Source organism: Trachypithecus francoisi, unplaced genomic scaffold (assembly GCF_009764315.1).
Source record: "Trachypithecus francoisi isolate TF-2019V2 unplaced genomic scaffold, Tfra_2.0 Lachesis_group0, whole genome shotgun sequence".
In the NCBI taxonomy this organism is placed as follows: Eukaryota; Metazoa; Chordata; class Mammalia; order Primates; family Cercopithecidae; genus Trachypithecus; species Trachypithecus francoisi.
The window spans coordinates 164,389,670-164,405,479 of NW_022681453.1; the positions used below are offsets into that span (position 1 = coordinate 164,389,670).

Genomic DNA, 15,810 nt, shown 5'->3' on the forward strand with positions numbered 1-15,810 from the left:
TAGGGCTTTAAAATTCATGTTCTATTACACTTTAGTTTTGGAAATTATTCACCAGGCTCTGCCTGCCAAGTTTTTGCACTGTAATATGTACTTTCACCTGCTTCATAATCTTAATAATCTGGCAGTGTTTTCAGAAACTGTGATGTTGTTACATGTATCAAATGGTTTCTGTAACTCCTGGTTTTGAAACAGCTCAAACGTAATTTCATGTATAAATGCTGATTATAATTTATAATACAGGTTATCTGTAATCCAAAAATCCAAAATCTTCCAAAATGTGAAACTTTGTGTGTGCCAACATGATGATACAAGTGGAAAATTCCACATCTGACCTCATGTGACAGCTCACAGTCAAAATGCAGGTGTCTAAACAGTTTATTCAGCGTCCCCAAGGGAAAAATAAAGTTATCATCAGACTATGCATATAAGGCACATATGAAACATAAATGAATTTCATATTTAGACTTGGGTCGTATCCCCAAGATGTCTCATTATATATATGCAAATATTCTAAAATCTGAAAAAATCTGCAGTCAGAAGCCCTTCTGAAAAGCATTTCAGGTAAGGAATAATCAACCTGTATGCTGTTTAATTAACTAACAGAGGGTCTTAGAGGGTTTTGGTTTAGTCCCAATTTTCAAAAATAATCTTTTGCAAAAGCACAAGAGAAAAGGTACTTAGGGGTTCATTACAAACCTTTCTCTTTACTTTTGTATAATTAAAAAGGTAATTTTAAAAACTAAAACACAGGAGAAACTTTTTCCAAAAATAACTTATTTTACCTCTCTATAATTAAATGTAATGACAGCGAACATTAAAATGTAAATAGTTTTCTAACAATGCCATTTTTAACTGCCTGGGTATATTCCAATTTGTCACTCATTCTTTTGAGAATAAGAATAACATTAAGTATAAGCAACCGAGAAAAATCAGTTGACTTGGAGAGCTTGTTACTAAATATCATACCTTTTCAATAACAAAAGGAACAGCTTCTATGCTGCTTGGACGGGCAGAGAACTTGGTATATAATCTACAAGCTTCAACCTATGTGGAAAATGAAAATCACTTAAAATTCAGCTCACAATCATATTACTCTTCTGAAAGAAGACAAAATGTTAAGTAATTAGTTTCTTTTATGTTTAGAGGCAAGATGGAGAAAATGCATTACCTAGACTGTCCCTTAAAAGCCTGTTCAAAGCACAAAGTTTTGCCTTGGTATGATTCAGGAAGCATATCATACCAAAGATGCAAAATCTTTTGGCAAAGATGCAAAAGTTTGATAATACCCACCATCTAACACAACACAGGAAAATAGGCACTTCTACAAACTGCTGGTGAGACTATAAATGGGAAAGGAAGTTAACACAATCTACAAAAAATTTAAATCAGCATATCTTTGGATCCAGCAATTTCACAGATAAGAATATGTAACTTCATCTGTTATATTTTGTTATAATAATAATCTATTCTTACATTTCTGCCAGTGTTCCTTTTATGTACCTTCTTGCTATGGTGTTTAGAACATATGAAATCAGGCCGGGCGCGGTGGCTCAAGCCTGTAATCCCAGCACTTTGGGAGGCCGAGACGGGCGGATCACGAGGTCAGGAGATCAAGACCATCCTGCCTAACACGGTGAAACCCCGTCTCTACTAAAAAATACAAAAAAAACTAGCCAGGCGAGGTGGCGGGCGCCTGTAGTCCCAGCTACTCGGGAGGCTGAGGCAGGAGAATGGCGTAAACCCGGGAGGCGGAGCTTGCAGTGAGCTGAGATCCGGCCACTGCACTCCAGCCCGGGCGACAGAGCGAGACTCCGCCTCAAAAAAAAAAAAAAAAAAAAAAAAAAAAAGAACATATGAAATCAGTAGTGATAATTTTTCACTGCTTAATACATCTTGAGGCATTATATAGAAACTGTTTCTCTTGAAACAGTTTTACAATTTCAGTATGAAATCTATGAAAAACTGATAGTCCCAGGCATAACAAAATTAAGATCACCCCCTGATTTTCAGTCTATGTTCATGTCCTTCAGTTTTAAGGACTTCCACAAAAACCAGATATTTGGATTCTTCCTCTTCTGTTTTTAAATTTGATCTAATAAACTATTATTTTCCATTTCAGGAAAAAAATATGTAGTGGACATTTATCCTGTTTTCTTTTTCACCTATATAGTTTCTGCAGTAACTTTAGATTTCCTTTTAATTAACTTATCTGCTCTACTTATTTTCCAAACACATCAGCATTTTTTAAATAACTGTTGTTATCGTCTACCATTAACTAAACTTCAATTCATTTCTAAGAGTATAAAAATATAACTTTTGCATTAACCTATACTAGAGTTCAGTATTTTAGTTTATCATATATGAAAGTTTATATTTTGAAGTTCTCAACAATGATTCCTGATTTACAAATAGACTTTGTCTAATGATTTTATTTATGTATTTATTTTTGAGACAGAGTTTCACTCTTGTCACCCAGACTGGAGTATAGTGGTGCAATCTCGGCTCACTACAACCTCTGCCTCCTGGGTTCAAGGGATACTCCTGCCTCAACCTCCCAAGTAGCTGGAATTACAGGCACCTGCCACCAAGCCCAGCTAATTTTTGTATTTTTTAGTAGAAACAGGGTTTCACCATGTTAGCCAGGCTGGTGTCAAATTCCTGACCTCAAGTGATCCACACGCTTGGGCCTCCCAAAGTAGTGCTGTGATTACAGGGGTGAGACACTGTGCCCGGCTGTCTAATGATTTTAACTTTGTCCCTGTAAATGCTCAAATATATTTACATCTTAAGTGTCAATCATTCACTTTCATCTATTTGTTTCCTAAAACTGTTCCTTTTTAAAAAAAAAAAAAAAAGACAAGGTCTCTTGGATGGGTGTGGTGGGTCACACCTGTAATCCCAGCACTCTGGGAGGCCAAGGTGGGTGGATCACTTGAGGTCAGCAGTTCAAGACCAGCCTGGGCAACACAGCAAAACACTGTCTCTGCAAAAAGTACAAAAATTATCTGGGCATGGTGGTATGTGCCTATCTATAGTTCCAGCCACTTGGGAGGCTGAGGTGGGAGGATGGCTTAAGCCCAGGAGGTTGCAGTGGGCCAAGATCGCACCACTGCACTCCAGATTGGGCAACACAGCCATACCCTGACTCAAAAAAGAAAAAAAGAAAAAGGTAGAGACAAGACCTGAATATGTTACACAGACTGGTCTCAAACATTTGGGCTCCAGCAATTCTCCCGCCTCAGCCTAGTAGCTGAGTAGCTAGGAATACAGTTATGAAACACCTTGTCTAGCTTTATTTTTATTTATTTATTTATTTATTTTGAGACAGAGTCTCGCTCTTTCGCCCAGACTGGAGTGCAGTGGTGTGATCTCAGCTCACTGCAAGCTCTGCCTCCCAGGTTCATGCCATTCTCTTGCCTCAGCCTCCTGAGTAGCTGGGACTACGGGTGCCTGCCACCATGCCCGGCTAATTTTTTTGTATTTTTAGTAGAGACGGAGTTTCACTGTGTGAGCCAGGATGGTCTTGATCTCCTGACCTCATGATCCGCCCGCCTTGGCCTCCCAAAGTGCTGGGATTACAGGTTTGAGAGCTTTATTCTTAAAACTGTAGCATTTTGTTGATATATTCTTTCATGTTTCTTTTAATTTTGAAATGCTTTCTTTCCTCCTTCTAAAATAAAAATACGCTTATCCAGAGTCTACTGTCAATCATTTTGAGTAAGATTTTTCCTCCCATTTATTTCCCTAAAGTCTGGGAGGCATAGTCCAAAATCATTTTTATTCCTACATCTTCTTGACTCTTTTAAGAGCCTATTTTCAGAGCTTAAAATCCTGTCACAAAGGTGTATTTCTTAAAAGCTTGTTTCTGAGCCAGGACTAAGCTCACCCTTAATACCCATCCTGAGGTTGCCTTATAGTAGCTCAAGATAATTACCTTTAAGTTACTTCAGGTACTTCTAATTTATTTATTTTATTTTGCAAACAGGAGGGTTTTTTATATCTTCTCCCTAACTTTTAATAGTGTGTATGTATCGTGTTACTAAAATCTCAGAGTTGCAGGCCAGGTGCGGTGGCTCATGCCTGTAATCCCAGCACTTTGGAAAGCTAAGGCGGGCAGATCGCTTGAGCTCAGGAGTTCAAGACCAGCCTGGGCAACATGGTGAAACCTCGTCTCTACAAAAAATTCAAAAATTAGCCAGGCATGGTGGTGCGAATCTGTAGTCCCAGCTGCTTGGGAGGCCAAGGTGGGAGGATTGCTTGAGGTCAGGAGGTCAAGACTGCAGTGAGCTGAGATTGCACCACCACACTCCAGCCTGGGCAACAAAGCAAGATCCTGTTTCAAAAATTAAAAATAAAAAAAATAAAATCTTAAAGTTGGATACCTGAGGAAACTCCTGGAAAGCTCCCATTGTTTCTTGGTTTCTTTCAGGGGAACCACCAATCACAAGCAAGGGCCTGAAACAGTCATTTTTTTAACAAGATAATTACAAATGAGATCATCATGTGAAACACTACACAGAATGTCTAATTCATAACAAATAATAAATGTTAAAGGGAGAGAATATTATATCTTTCTCTTAGAAACTGTAGATTAAGGCTGGGCAAGGTGGCTCATGCCTGTAATCCAGCACTCTGGGAGGCCAAGGCGGGTGGATCACTTGAAGTCAGGAGTTCAAGACCAGCCTGGCCAACATAGTGAAACCCTAGCTCTACAAAAAATACAAAAATTAGCTGGGCATGGTGGCAGGCGCCTGTAATCCCAGTCACTCAGGAGGCTGAGGTAGGAGAATTGCTTGAACCTGGGAGGCAGAGGTTACAGAGAGCCAAGATTGTGCCACTGCACTCCAGCCTGGGTGACAGAGCAAGACTCTGTCAAAAGAACAAAAGAACGAAAAGAAATAAAAGAAAGAGAAATTATAGATTAAAAAATATCTAGGAAGCAACCTGATATGAGAGAATTTTCCTCAGTATCAGAAAAAGACAAAATGTATAGTTTTCCTTCCCTTCCTCCCCTTTTGGATGCTGATGCTAAACTTCCAGGTATATTGACATAAAATAAATTTTTATGCCTTTCTTATTATTTTTGGGATAAGGGGAAGAAAAATTTTACACTTTCCTAAGGGACTATATTTGGAAATTACAAAATAAGTGACATTCCTCACAAATGAAATTCTTACCCTTCAATGTGGAAAAAAAAAAGATATGGCAAACCCTAAGGTACTTAAAAAATATAACACCTTAAAGTAGATAAAGAACAGAAAGATCAAAAGGAAAGTAAAGAAGAAACTATAAGAAACACAGGGCAAGAAAGAAAACAATGTCCTTTCCACTAGAAAGATTAAATATGTTTCAAATTGATTAGAACCTAACCCCCTTCAACCTGATCTCACTGGTAAAGTGCCAGAGATGGAGTTAAGGGCAAGATTAGAGAATAAGTACTAAGTAGTTTATATATAAAGCAAACTAAATGAATATAAGAATTTTAAATATCTTCCTACCTATGCAAAACAAGGTGAAAAATTGGCCACATTTTTACACACTGAGCTGGAATCTTTAAAAAAACAATTCTTCACTCAAAGTAAATAGAACTACATACACATTCACACATACACACACATATTAGGAAACTCTAAAATGTTAGAAGTGTTTATCTCAGCTGGGTGCGGTGGCTCATGCCTGTAATTCCAGCACTTTGGGAGGCCGAAGCAGGTGGATCACCTGAGGTCAGGAGTTTGAGACCAGCCTGGCCAGCATGATGAAACCTCGTCTCTACTAAAAATACAAAAATTAGCCGGGCTTGGTGGCAGGGGGCTGTAATCCCAGCTATTTGAGAGGCTGAGGTAGGAGAATCACTTGAATCCGGGAGGCAGAGGTTGTGCTGAGCCAAGGCTGCACCACTGCAGTCCAGCCTAGGTGACAGAGTGAGACTCCGCATCAAAAAAGAAAAAGTGTTGATCTCTAAGTAAATAAATTGCTGGTGCTTTGAACTTCCGTCCTAATATTCTTTTGTTAGTTATATATATTTAAGGAATACCATATGATGTTTTGACACACATATAGTGAAATGATTACTACAGTCAAGCAAATTAACACATTCATGGTACTTTTTTCCTAAAATACTGTAGAAATAGTCACTTTTTTTGGCAAAAGTACCTAAAATTTACTCTCTTTGCAAATTTACAATACATAATATTATTAACTATAGCTTTCATGTTGTACATTAGATCTCCAGGCTTTGTTCTACTTGACTGAAACTTTGTACCCTTTGACCTAGCTCCCTATTCCCCCTCCTCCTCCTCCTCCTCCTCCTCATTCCCTCCCCAGTAACTTTCTACTTTCGGTTTCTAAGAAGGGTTTTTTTTCCAACTCTTTCTACCCTAGATCAGTATTCGCTTTACTCAGTAAAATCCTGTAGTGACCTTTTTAAGAAAATGTTTTCAGTAATAATAGCATGATTACCAGCAGTTCATGTTTGCATTTGCCATACCACCCAAGGCATGGATGAGACCTGGGCCAGAAACAACAAGGCAGACTCCTGGCCTAAAAGCAAAACAGAATTTATTTTATTAAAATCAGGTCAAATGTAACAACTGATTCATAACACTTTAGTGTGAAACACGGCAACCTTGGACTTCAAAAGAAAGGCCTACAGGTCTATAGTATAACTGGCAAAACAATTACTAGAATATTTTTAATAAAAAAATTTCATATATATATATACACACTTTTTTTTTTTTTTTTTTGAGATAGCATCTCACTCTGTCACCCAGGTTGGAGTGCAGTGACACGATCAGGGCTCACTGCAGCCTCAACCTCCTAGGCTCAGGTGATCTTCCCACCACAGCCTCCCAAGTAACTGGGACTACAGGCAGATGCCACCACGCTCGGCTAATTTTTTGTATTTTTTTTTTTGGTAGAGACAGGATTTCACCATGTTGCCCAGGCTGCTCTTGAACTCCTGGGCTCAAGCGATCCACCTGCCTTGGCCTCCCAAAGTGCTGGGATTACAAGCATAAGCCAGCATGCCTGGCCCAAAAAAGGAAAGATTATATTTATCGGATTTCTTGCAAGAAATAAGGTACCTATCATTTTCACACTTTATATCACTGACCACTTATTTTGATCCTACATCTGGGCTAAATCAAGTTAATGGCCTACAGAAGCAAATTTTTGACTGCTGAGTTCACTTTTGTATGAAAAACAGGTTTTTTTCATTTCTTAACAAATAAATATAACGTCAACTGACCTTTGATAGGAAAGTAATTCTGAATGCAGTGCTTTGCCCAAAATCTTTTTTTTTTTTGAGACAAAGTCTCGTTCTTGTCCCACAGGCTGGAGTGCAATGGCTCGATCTCAGCTCACTGCAACCTCCACCTCCTGGATTCAAGTGATTCTCCTGCCTCAGCCTCCCAAGTAGCTGGGATTACAGGCACCTGCCACTATGCCTGGCTAATTTTTGTATTTTTAGTAGAGATGGGGGTTTCACCATGTTGGTCAGGCTGGTCTCAAACTCCTGATCTCAGGTGATCCGCTCGCCTCAGCCTCCCAAAGTGCTGGAATTACAGGCATGAGCCATCACGCCCGGCCCCCAAAATCTTTTAAAACTGAACTTGAGGCTGAGGGCAGTGGCTGATGTCTGTAATCCCAGCATGTTGAGAGGCTGAGGTGGATGTATCACTCAAGCCCAGGAGTTAAAGACCAGCCTGGGAAATATGGTGAAACCCTGTCTCTATAAAAAATATATAAGCTAGCTGAGTGTGGTAGTGTGCACCTGTAGTCCCATCTACTTGGGAGGTTGAGGCAGGAGAATCCCTGGAACCTGGGAGGTGGAGGTTGCAGCAAGCCGAGATGGTGCCACTGCACACTAGCCTGGGGACGAGAGTGAGACTCCAAATAAATATTCAACTTGAATGTCTTACCCTTCGGTGTGACTTTCTAAGCTTAAAGCACTCAGGGAAAAGATATCTTAATATAATTCAGTTTGCCATTTTACATTTATAAAATAATTTCTTAAAAATTTCTGTTCAAGACAGACTTGAAAATAAGTAATTATCACCAAGTAAATTAAACTTCTAGAACAGTACTACCCAACAGAACTTTGTATAGTAATAGAAATGTTCTGCATTTGCAGTATGATACGGTAGCCACTGCTGACATGGTTGCTGAGCACTTGAAATGTGGCTACTACAAACTGATAAACTATGATTTAAATGTTATTTAATTAATTTAAATGTAAACAGGTACATATCGCTCATGGCTACTATACTTGCCAGTGCAGTTCCAGAAGTTCATTCAAATAGCAAAAAATTTTTAAATACAAACTTCTACGCCGGGCATGGTGGCTCACACCTATAATCCCAGCACTTTGGGAGGCTGAGGCCGGCGGAACACAAGGTCAAGAGATAAAGACCATCCTGGCCAACATGGTGAGACCCCATCTCTACTAAAATACAAAAATTAGCTGGGCATGGTGGCGCACTCCTGTAGTCCCAGCTACTCAAGAGGCCGAGGCAGGAGGATTGCTAGAATCCAGGAGGCAGAGGTTGCAGTGAGCTGAGATCGCACCACTGCACTGTCCAGCCGGGTGACAGAGTAAGACTCCATCTCAAAAGAAAAAAAGAAAAAGAAAAAAAAAAGTATGAACTTTTAACGTCTTAATCATTGTTCTAGCATTTTTTACATTAAGGCATCAATTAATAACTATAATTTAAATGCTTTCCAAGCTAAATGAAAAGATTAAAAATATTTGTCATACGTAAATAAAGTAGCAGAAAATGCTGACAATAGTGTTACTTGATGGCCTATTTTCTTCAGGCTCAAATTCACAAGTTTCTTATCACAGAAAAAAAACTGTTCTGGTGAGGTCTAGACTTTGAGATCTTATTAGTTTACATTTCTTAGCAGCTGAATTACTAGTTTCATTTTTGGAAATTAGAAAGTGTATTAAAACTAACATAAATGAAAAAAGTATGATACATATTACTGTGAGAGTCCAAATTCTGCTTAAAAATTACAACTGTAGGGGAAAAAAATCGGAAGAAAATGACCAATTCTTAACAGTTGTGAGATCATAGGTGATTTTCATTCTCTTCATCTTGTTTTCCTTTTTTTTTTTTTGAGACGGAGTCTCACTCTATCGCCCAGGCTGGAGCGCAGTGGCGCGATCTCAGCTCACTGCAACCTCCGCCTCCCGGGTTCAAGCCGATTCTCCTGCCTCAGCCTCCTGAGTAGCTGGAATTACAGGCGCGTGCCACCACATGAGGCTGATTTTTGTATTTTTAGTAGAGACGGGGTTTCACCATGTTGGCCAGGCTGGTCTCGAACTCCTGACCTCAGGTGATCCACCCGCCTCAACCTCCCAAAGTGCTGGTATTACATGTGTGAGCCACCGTGCCCAGTCAATTTTCATTTTTTCTTGATGCTTTCTATATTTTCCAAGTTTTCCAAAATGAACATTTTAAAAATGTATTAATTTTTAATAATAAAAAGGGGGTAGTAGTTAGGTAACATGGATACACACTAAAAAATCAGAACGCATGGAACAGGTCCCAAGAGTCACATTTTGAACCAAGCATTTTTGTATTAAGTGTGCTGGGGTGTAGTTGTGAGATCCAACACAAGGTATCACACATCAACTCACTATCTGATCACCAGTGATTCACTCTGCAAAATGGCAATGTGTTCCACTCTGGTATCATTATTCTTTTGATGTGGCCCTCAGAGAGTTTTCAATTCTTTTATCTTGTTATTTAATATATTCTTCTATAATCTTTCCAAATGAACTCACCCTTAAGCTGAAAGACATAATAGTTCTACCCCAAAATATTAAAATGGAAGTAAAACAGATTTTAGTTTACCTGCCTGTCAGATATCCAATCGCGGAGGCAGCATAACAAGCCTACGAAGAAAGAACACTGGGACTTGAGCATATTGGGATCTTATGGTACATTTATGAGAGCAACTTACTATTAAATTAAGAGACAAAAACATAATGGTAAAGGGATCCTTATAGTACATTTATGAGAGCAACTTACTATTAAATTAAGAGACAAAAACGTAATGAAAAAGGCAGAATTAAAACACTTCCCATCTTAGTAATAAATGTTCTATGCATAAATTTCAAATAACGGTTAAGGTTATCTAATTTTCAGTTTTTCAGGAAATTTGTTCATATGTATGTTATTCGATACATCCTCTTACGATTGCTTCAATATCTGCAGGATCAACAGGAATGTCCTATTTTACTAATGATATTGGTAATTTGTTTTCATTCTTTTATTCTTCATCGGTCTCATGAGGAGTTTATCAAATTTATCCATCTTTTCAAAGAACATATTTGTGCCTTTGTTGGTATTTCTCTATTGTTTTCTATTTCATTGATTTCTGTTCTCGTATTTATTATTTCAGTCATTTTGAATTTGATTTGCTTTTCTTTTTCCAGCTTCTTAAAATACAAATTTAGAACACTGGTTTTTAATTTTCTTTACTAATAGATTTGTTTAAAATGATTCCCTCTAAGAACTGCTTTAGTTATAGGTTACAAGTTTGAGATTGCATCTTTTCATTATCATTCTATTCAAAATATTTTCTACTTTCCATTGGGATTTCTTCTTCAACCTACTGGTTAATTAGGATCTGTAGTGATATCTCCTTTTTTATTCCTGACATTGGTAATCTGTTTTCTCTACTTTCTACTGTGTAATTTTGGCAAGTTGCTCTACATCTCTGTTTCCTCATCCATAAAACGAAAATAATTCAAAGCACTGCTGTGAGGACGAAATCAGTTCATATGTGTAAAACACTCAGAATAGTGCCCACACACAGTAAGCTCTCAAGAACAATGAACTTGCTGACAATCTGCCTACTTGCTGACCAATTGGTCAGTATGTCTTGATTACTCTATGGATCTAATCAAAGACAATCAAGTCACCCCCAACTACATCTTTCTCTTTAGCACAAACATGCGCCTGAATGCCTTCGCCTGTTTTCATGTTCCCTCTGAATCATTCTGTCACTACCCTTAGTTCAGGCACCATCTAAGTTTTCCCCTGACTACCACAGAGTCAGGCTGCTTGAGGGACATATCCACTGGGATGTTCCACCAACATCTCAAATGCATGTGTTCAAAACTGAACATCACCTTTCTCCTCCAGACTGGCTCTTCCCTCTATATTCCCAGTCTCAGTCACAGACAGTAAGATCCACACAATCAAGCAAGCCCAAAATCTAGGAATCATGTCCAGAGGAGCCTGCCTCCTCCTTCCTAACTGGTTAATGACTACTTATCCTTCTGGACAGCTCAGACATCATCTCCTGTGGGAAGCTGAGCCTGGGTACTCCTTCTCTGGGCTTTATAGCACCCTGGGTATCTCTCTATCACAGCACTTACCACCTTATAACACAATTGTTTGTGTCTGTCTCCACAGCTTGGCTGTAAGCCCCTTAAAGCCAGGAACTATCATTCATCTCTGTATCCAGCACCCAACACAGCACATGGGACCTAAAGAACCCTCAATTAAGCTTATAGGGGCTGAAATAAAACTTAGAGACAGAGGTCATGCTATGTTGCCCAGGCAGCCTCTAATTCCTGGACTTGAGTAATCCTCCTGCCTCAGCCTCCTACGTAGCTGGGATTACTGGCATGTACAACCATGCCTGGCATCATCTTTCTGAAATACAAGCCTAGTTACATCTCCCACCTGTTTAGAAAAACTTTTAGTCTCCCCCATTGCCTATTGTTAAAAAAAAAAAAAAAAGTTTAAATTCTTTTTAGATTCTCCACAACCTAACCTCAACCTACCTACCCGTCTCATAGCTCACCATGCCTTTACCTACCTCGATGGAACCACATGAACTAACATTACCTCTACAGGCAATCTTCTCTGTCCTCAAAGAGAACCAGTCATCCCTTCTGCGCTACTACATCTCTTGTGAGAGTTATAATAGATGAGTTTTTTTCTGTAAGTCTTATCCTCACCTTCCAAGGCTGATCAACTTGAAGATCAAGACTAAACCTCACTCCTCCTTTACATCCCTCTCCCCTACAGGTTATGTAGCACAATCCTTAGTATACAATACTTAAGTCAATAAATGTTTGCTGTGTAAAGAAATCAGTAGCAGATATGTCATCTCTACAAAAAGAGTTAAATATAAGTTCCATTCATAGGTCAATAGCTTCATTTTTTCACACAGATGAAAGAACAGAATGTTGTTCTAACAAAGATAAGTAAAATGTAGAAGCAACAAAAACTCAAGACTTGCTAGTTTTAAGATAAAAAAATACAAATCTCAAACTTCGTAGATAAAGAATGTCATTCAATTAATAAATAAGGCATAATATTAAGCATCCACACCATGTGAAAGCACCAACCATGCCAGGCACTGTGGTGATATAACAAATGAACCACAACTTCTGCCCTCCATGCACTCACGTATGATGGCAAAAGGCACCATTTAGGGCGGCCAGGCAGTTGTTTGGGCAAGAGGAGGCAAGAATCTAAATTAGAAAGCAACAGTGGAAGTGTAGAGCAGGAATACTTAGCCTCAGCTGGACTGACAGTATGTGATATCACAGAAGTGGATTCTCGATCTTTTAAGCCAGCACTACTGAGAGAAGGGCAACGCTGGATTGATGCACTTAAAGTGGATTGACAAAATGTCGTATCTTCCTTATCCTGCTTCCAAATAAGACTCTAAGAAAGGTGGCAGCATGATGTGGTGGAAAGAGCGTCAGGCTAGGATCTCAGACATCTGAGTTTCCATTAAGGCTTTACCATTTGTGATATCCTCCACCCTGCCCCGAACCGATCATACAACAAAGACTTGGCCTTCACTCATTTATCCCACAGGTAACCTCTGAACACCTTGCTTATGCAGGCATCACACTAAGCACTGGGGGTACACGTGTGTCATGAAGAAATAATATTCCCGCTCTAATGGAGCTTGTAGCCTAATAAGGAAATCAGACTTTACTCATAAACTGTCCCTTCCAATCATGACATACAATATAGTAGTAAGAGCATGGACTCAGACCCAGAATACGTAGGTTCAAATCCTGGCTCTGCTACTACCAGCTGTGTCACCAAAGGCAAGTTTTACTTAACCTGTGTCTTTTCTCAACTGTCAACTAGGTATAACAACACTTAATATTCAACAGTGATTGATATATGTGTAAAGCAGCAGAAGAGTGGTAAGCGCTGAGTGTTTGCAATGCATACCTACCGCTATTATTGATCATTCCCAGTAACGGATTCAGACACCTGCGTCCATACTCACCGCTTGCTCATTCCTCATCCCGATGTACTTGATGCCTAGCTGCTGGGCAGCAATGGCGATTTCGGTCACTGGGATGCCTACGATTCCAAATACGTACTCCACATCCTGAGGGACGAAGAACAAGAGAGTAATCTCCCATGGCCCCACCACATCGCCACATCCTTCCTTCCCTCCCAGACGCTAAAAGGAAAACCCCCGACTCCCATCGCCCATTTCTACTCGTCTCCGAGACAACATTGCGGTCTCCGCCAGCTTCCGTAGGAGCCTTTCATTCCAGGAAGGTCCATCGTACTTGCGTTTTCAGGGCCTGGGCGATGACTGTAGCACCAGACACCTGCTCCTCGCTGCGCTCTGCGAAGTTACTGTCCGGCATCTTCCACCGAAAAGCTCTAGGCACTCACGCAGCCGACAAACAAGCGGAGTCACCCAGCAAGGCAAACGCGAAAACGGCGGCACGCCCCCTGTGGGACTGCACCTCTGACGGACAGGAGGGCAACCAACTCTCTTAAACAACGGGAAGGAAGAGGCGGTCTAAATCCCCGAGAGACGTGAAAATGTAAACACGCGCGTTCTCCAATCAGAACTGCGCTCTCTTCCCGGCTCCTCCATTTGCGCGCCAGAGTGCCAGAGGGCGGCGGGACTAGCAGGAGACTGCTGCCTATGCAAAGCAGATAAGAAGCCGAACTGTGAGGCCTCTCGCCATTGTCTTGGAGTCGGCCAGCCGGAGCGTTTTCAGGGCCGTAAAAGGAGAGTAGCGCATGCGCATATTCGGGGCGGAAGGCGCGCTAAGAGCAGGTGCGGAGGGGGCGCGGCGCGGCGCGAAGTGGGCGTGGTACCGGCGTGCGGCCCAGACCCCGCCCCTGGCCGACCAGGCTGCTGCCGGAGGGCTGCGCAAAGGCTGCCGGGGTCAGGAAGCGCGGCGCGCCTCTCTGTTTGGGGTTCTTTGCTTTGTGTCTTGCTGCTGTGCTACCGCGTTGCGTTTTCTACGCATTTACTTACACGCTTTGTGGTTTACGCTCTCATAATCTTGTAGTTTTATAGTCCTTAAATGATTGTAGCACACGTTACTAAAATCCAGAAGCAGATGTGTACCCCAGCAAGAGTTAAAATGACGGTGAGAGTCGGTAGATCCAGACCGTGCTTGAGACCCTGAATCCTGTTTCCTACCCACTCTTCAGCCATTGGGTCCCAAGCGATGAAGTAGAGCACCTTGAAGGTAATATAGAGCACTGTTTTCTCCAGCCGTTGCTACTAATCCGTATTACTCTCCGCTCTTCTCTTTCCAAAGTTAGGAACTATGGCGTTTCATAATTCTAGGTTGGGTCCCTACCTACAACCAGCCCTGCACCCGATAGCCTTTTAAAACATTTTTGTGTGAAAATCGTTTGCAATGTGCAATATCTGAAACTACTGCCTTGGTGTCATTAGACCCTCTGCTCAATGACAATAAACATAACATTTCCAGTTATAATAAACAGTAGAACTTTAATTTTTTGAGGATTTAGAGTCATTTTAAGCAAAAAGACCAGTGATGAGTGGACAGTAAAGAGATGAGAGGGGAGTGGGTCATGGGTAGTGAAATGAATGAGAAGCACTGGAAGTGAAAGGATTTTTAAACCCCGACATTTTCAAACTCTAGTCCTGGGTATTTTCAAAAGTTCTTCCCCTCTTTTTCTCAACCCCTCAACCCCACCCCAAGCAGAGGAGAGTGAAGTGGTTGCCTCCCGGTATATGGGGACTGTGTTAGTTCATTTTCATACTGCTATAAAGAAATAACCCAAACTGGGTAATTTATAAAGAAAAAGATTTAATGGTCTCACAGTTCCAAATGGCTGCGGAGGCCTCAAAATCATGGCAGAAGGTGAAGGAAGAGCAAAGGCATGTCTTACATGGTGGCAGGCAAGAGAGCGTGTGCAGGGGAACTGCCCTTTATAAAACCATCAGATCTCATGAGACTTACTATGGTAAGAACAGCATGGGAAAAACCCCCTCCCCATGATTCAGTTACTTCCCACTGGGTCCCTCTCACCACATGTGGGGATTATGGGAGCTATAATTCAAGATGAAATTTGGGTGAGGACACAGCCAAACCATTCTGCCCCTAGTCCCTCCCAAATATCATATCCTCACATTTCAAAATGAATCATGCCTTCCCAACAGTCCCCCAAAGTCTTAACTCATTTCAGCATTAACTCAGAAGTCCACAGTCCAGAGTCTTATCTGAGACAAGGCAAGTCCCTTCCGCCTATGAGCCTATAAAATCAAAAGCAAGCTAGTTACTTCTTAGATACAATGGGGTACAGGTGTGGGGTAAATATACCTATTCCAAATGGGAGAAATTGGCCACAACAAAGGGGCTAAAGGCCCCATGCAAGTCCAAAATCTAGGGCAGTCAAATATTAAAGCTCTATAATGATCTCCTTTGACCTCGTGTCTCACATCCAGATCATGCTGATGCAAGAGCTGGGCTCCCACAGCCTTGGGCAGCTCTGCCCCTGTGGCTTTACAGGCTACAACCCCCGCACGCAGCTGCTT

General features: G+C 40.8%; 2 protein-coding genes across 7 annotated transcripts in view; one reads left to right on the forward strand and one right to left on the reverse strand.

Moving 5' to 3' along the window:
• Positions 1-13,801, reverse strand: part of HACL1 (2-hydroxyacyl-CoA lyase 1) — a 36,359-nt gene extending 22,558 nt beyond the window's left edge. The window contains exons 1-6 of one of the 2 annotated variants that reach the window (XM_033212718.1): positions 13,568-13,801; positions 13,276-13,380; positions 9,858-9,898; positions 6,460-6,540; positions 4,383-4,455; positions 967-1,044 (exon numbers count right to left, since the gene is read on the reverse strand). In XM_033212718.1, the coding sequence (XP_033068609.1) occupies positions 967-1,044; positions 4,383-4,455; positions 6,460-6,540; positions 9,858-9,898; positions 13,276-13,380; positions 13,568-13,648 (459 nt within the window). In that variant the 5' untranslated portion in view covers positions 13,649-13,801. The remainder of the gene's footprint in view (positions 1-966; positions 1,045-4,382; positions 4,456-6,459; positions 6,541-9,857; positions 9,899-13,275; positions 13,381-13,567) is intronic. The other variant, XM_033212719.1, reaches the window with a different exon arrangement.
• Positions 13,802-13,829: 28 nt separating this feature from the next.
• Positions 13,830-15,810, forward strand: part of BTD (biotinidase) — a 116,394-nt gene continuing 114,413 nt past the window's right edge. Inside the window, exon 1 of one of the 5 annotated variants that reach the window (XM_033212720.1) lies at positions 13,830-13,946. In XM_033212720.1, coding sequence (XP_033068611.1) covers positions 13,936-13,946 — 11 coding nt within the window. In that variant the 5' untranslated portion in view covers positions 13,830-13,935. Of the gene's footprint in view, positions 14,071-14,161; positions 14,492-15,810 lie in introns of those variants that run through there. The other 4 variants (XM_033212724.1, XM_033212723.1, XM_033212721.1 and 1 more) reach the window with 4 other exon arrangements.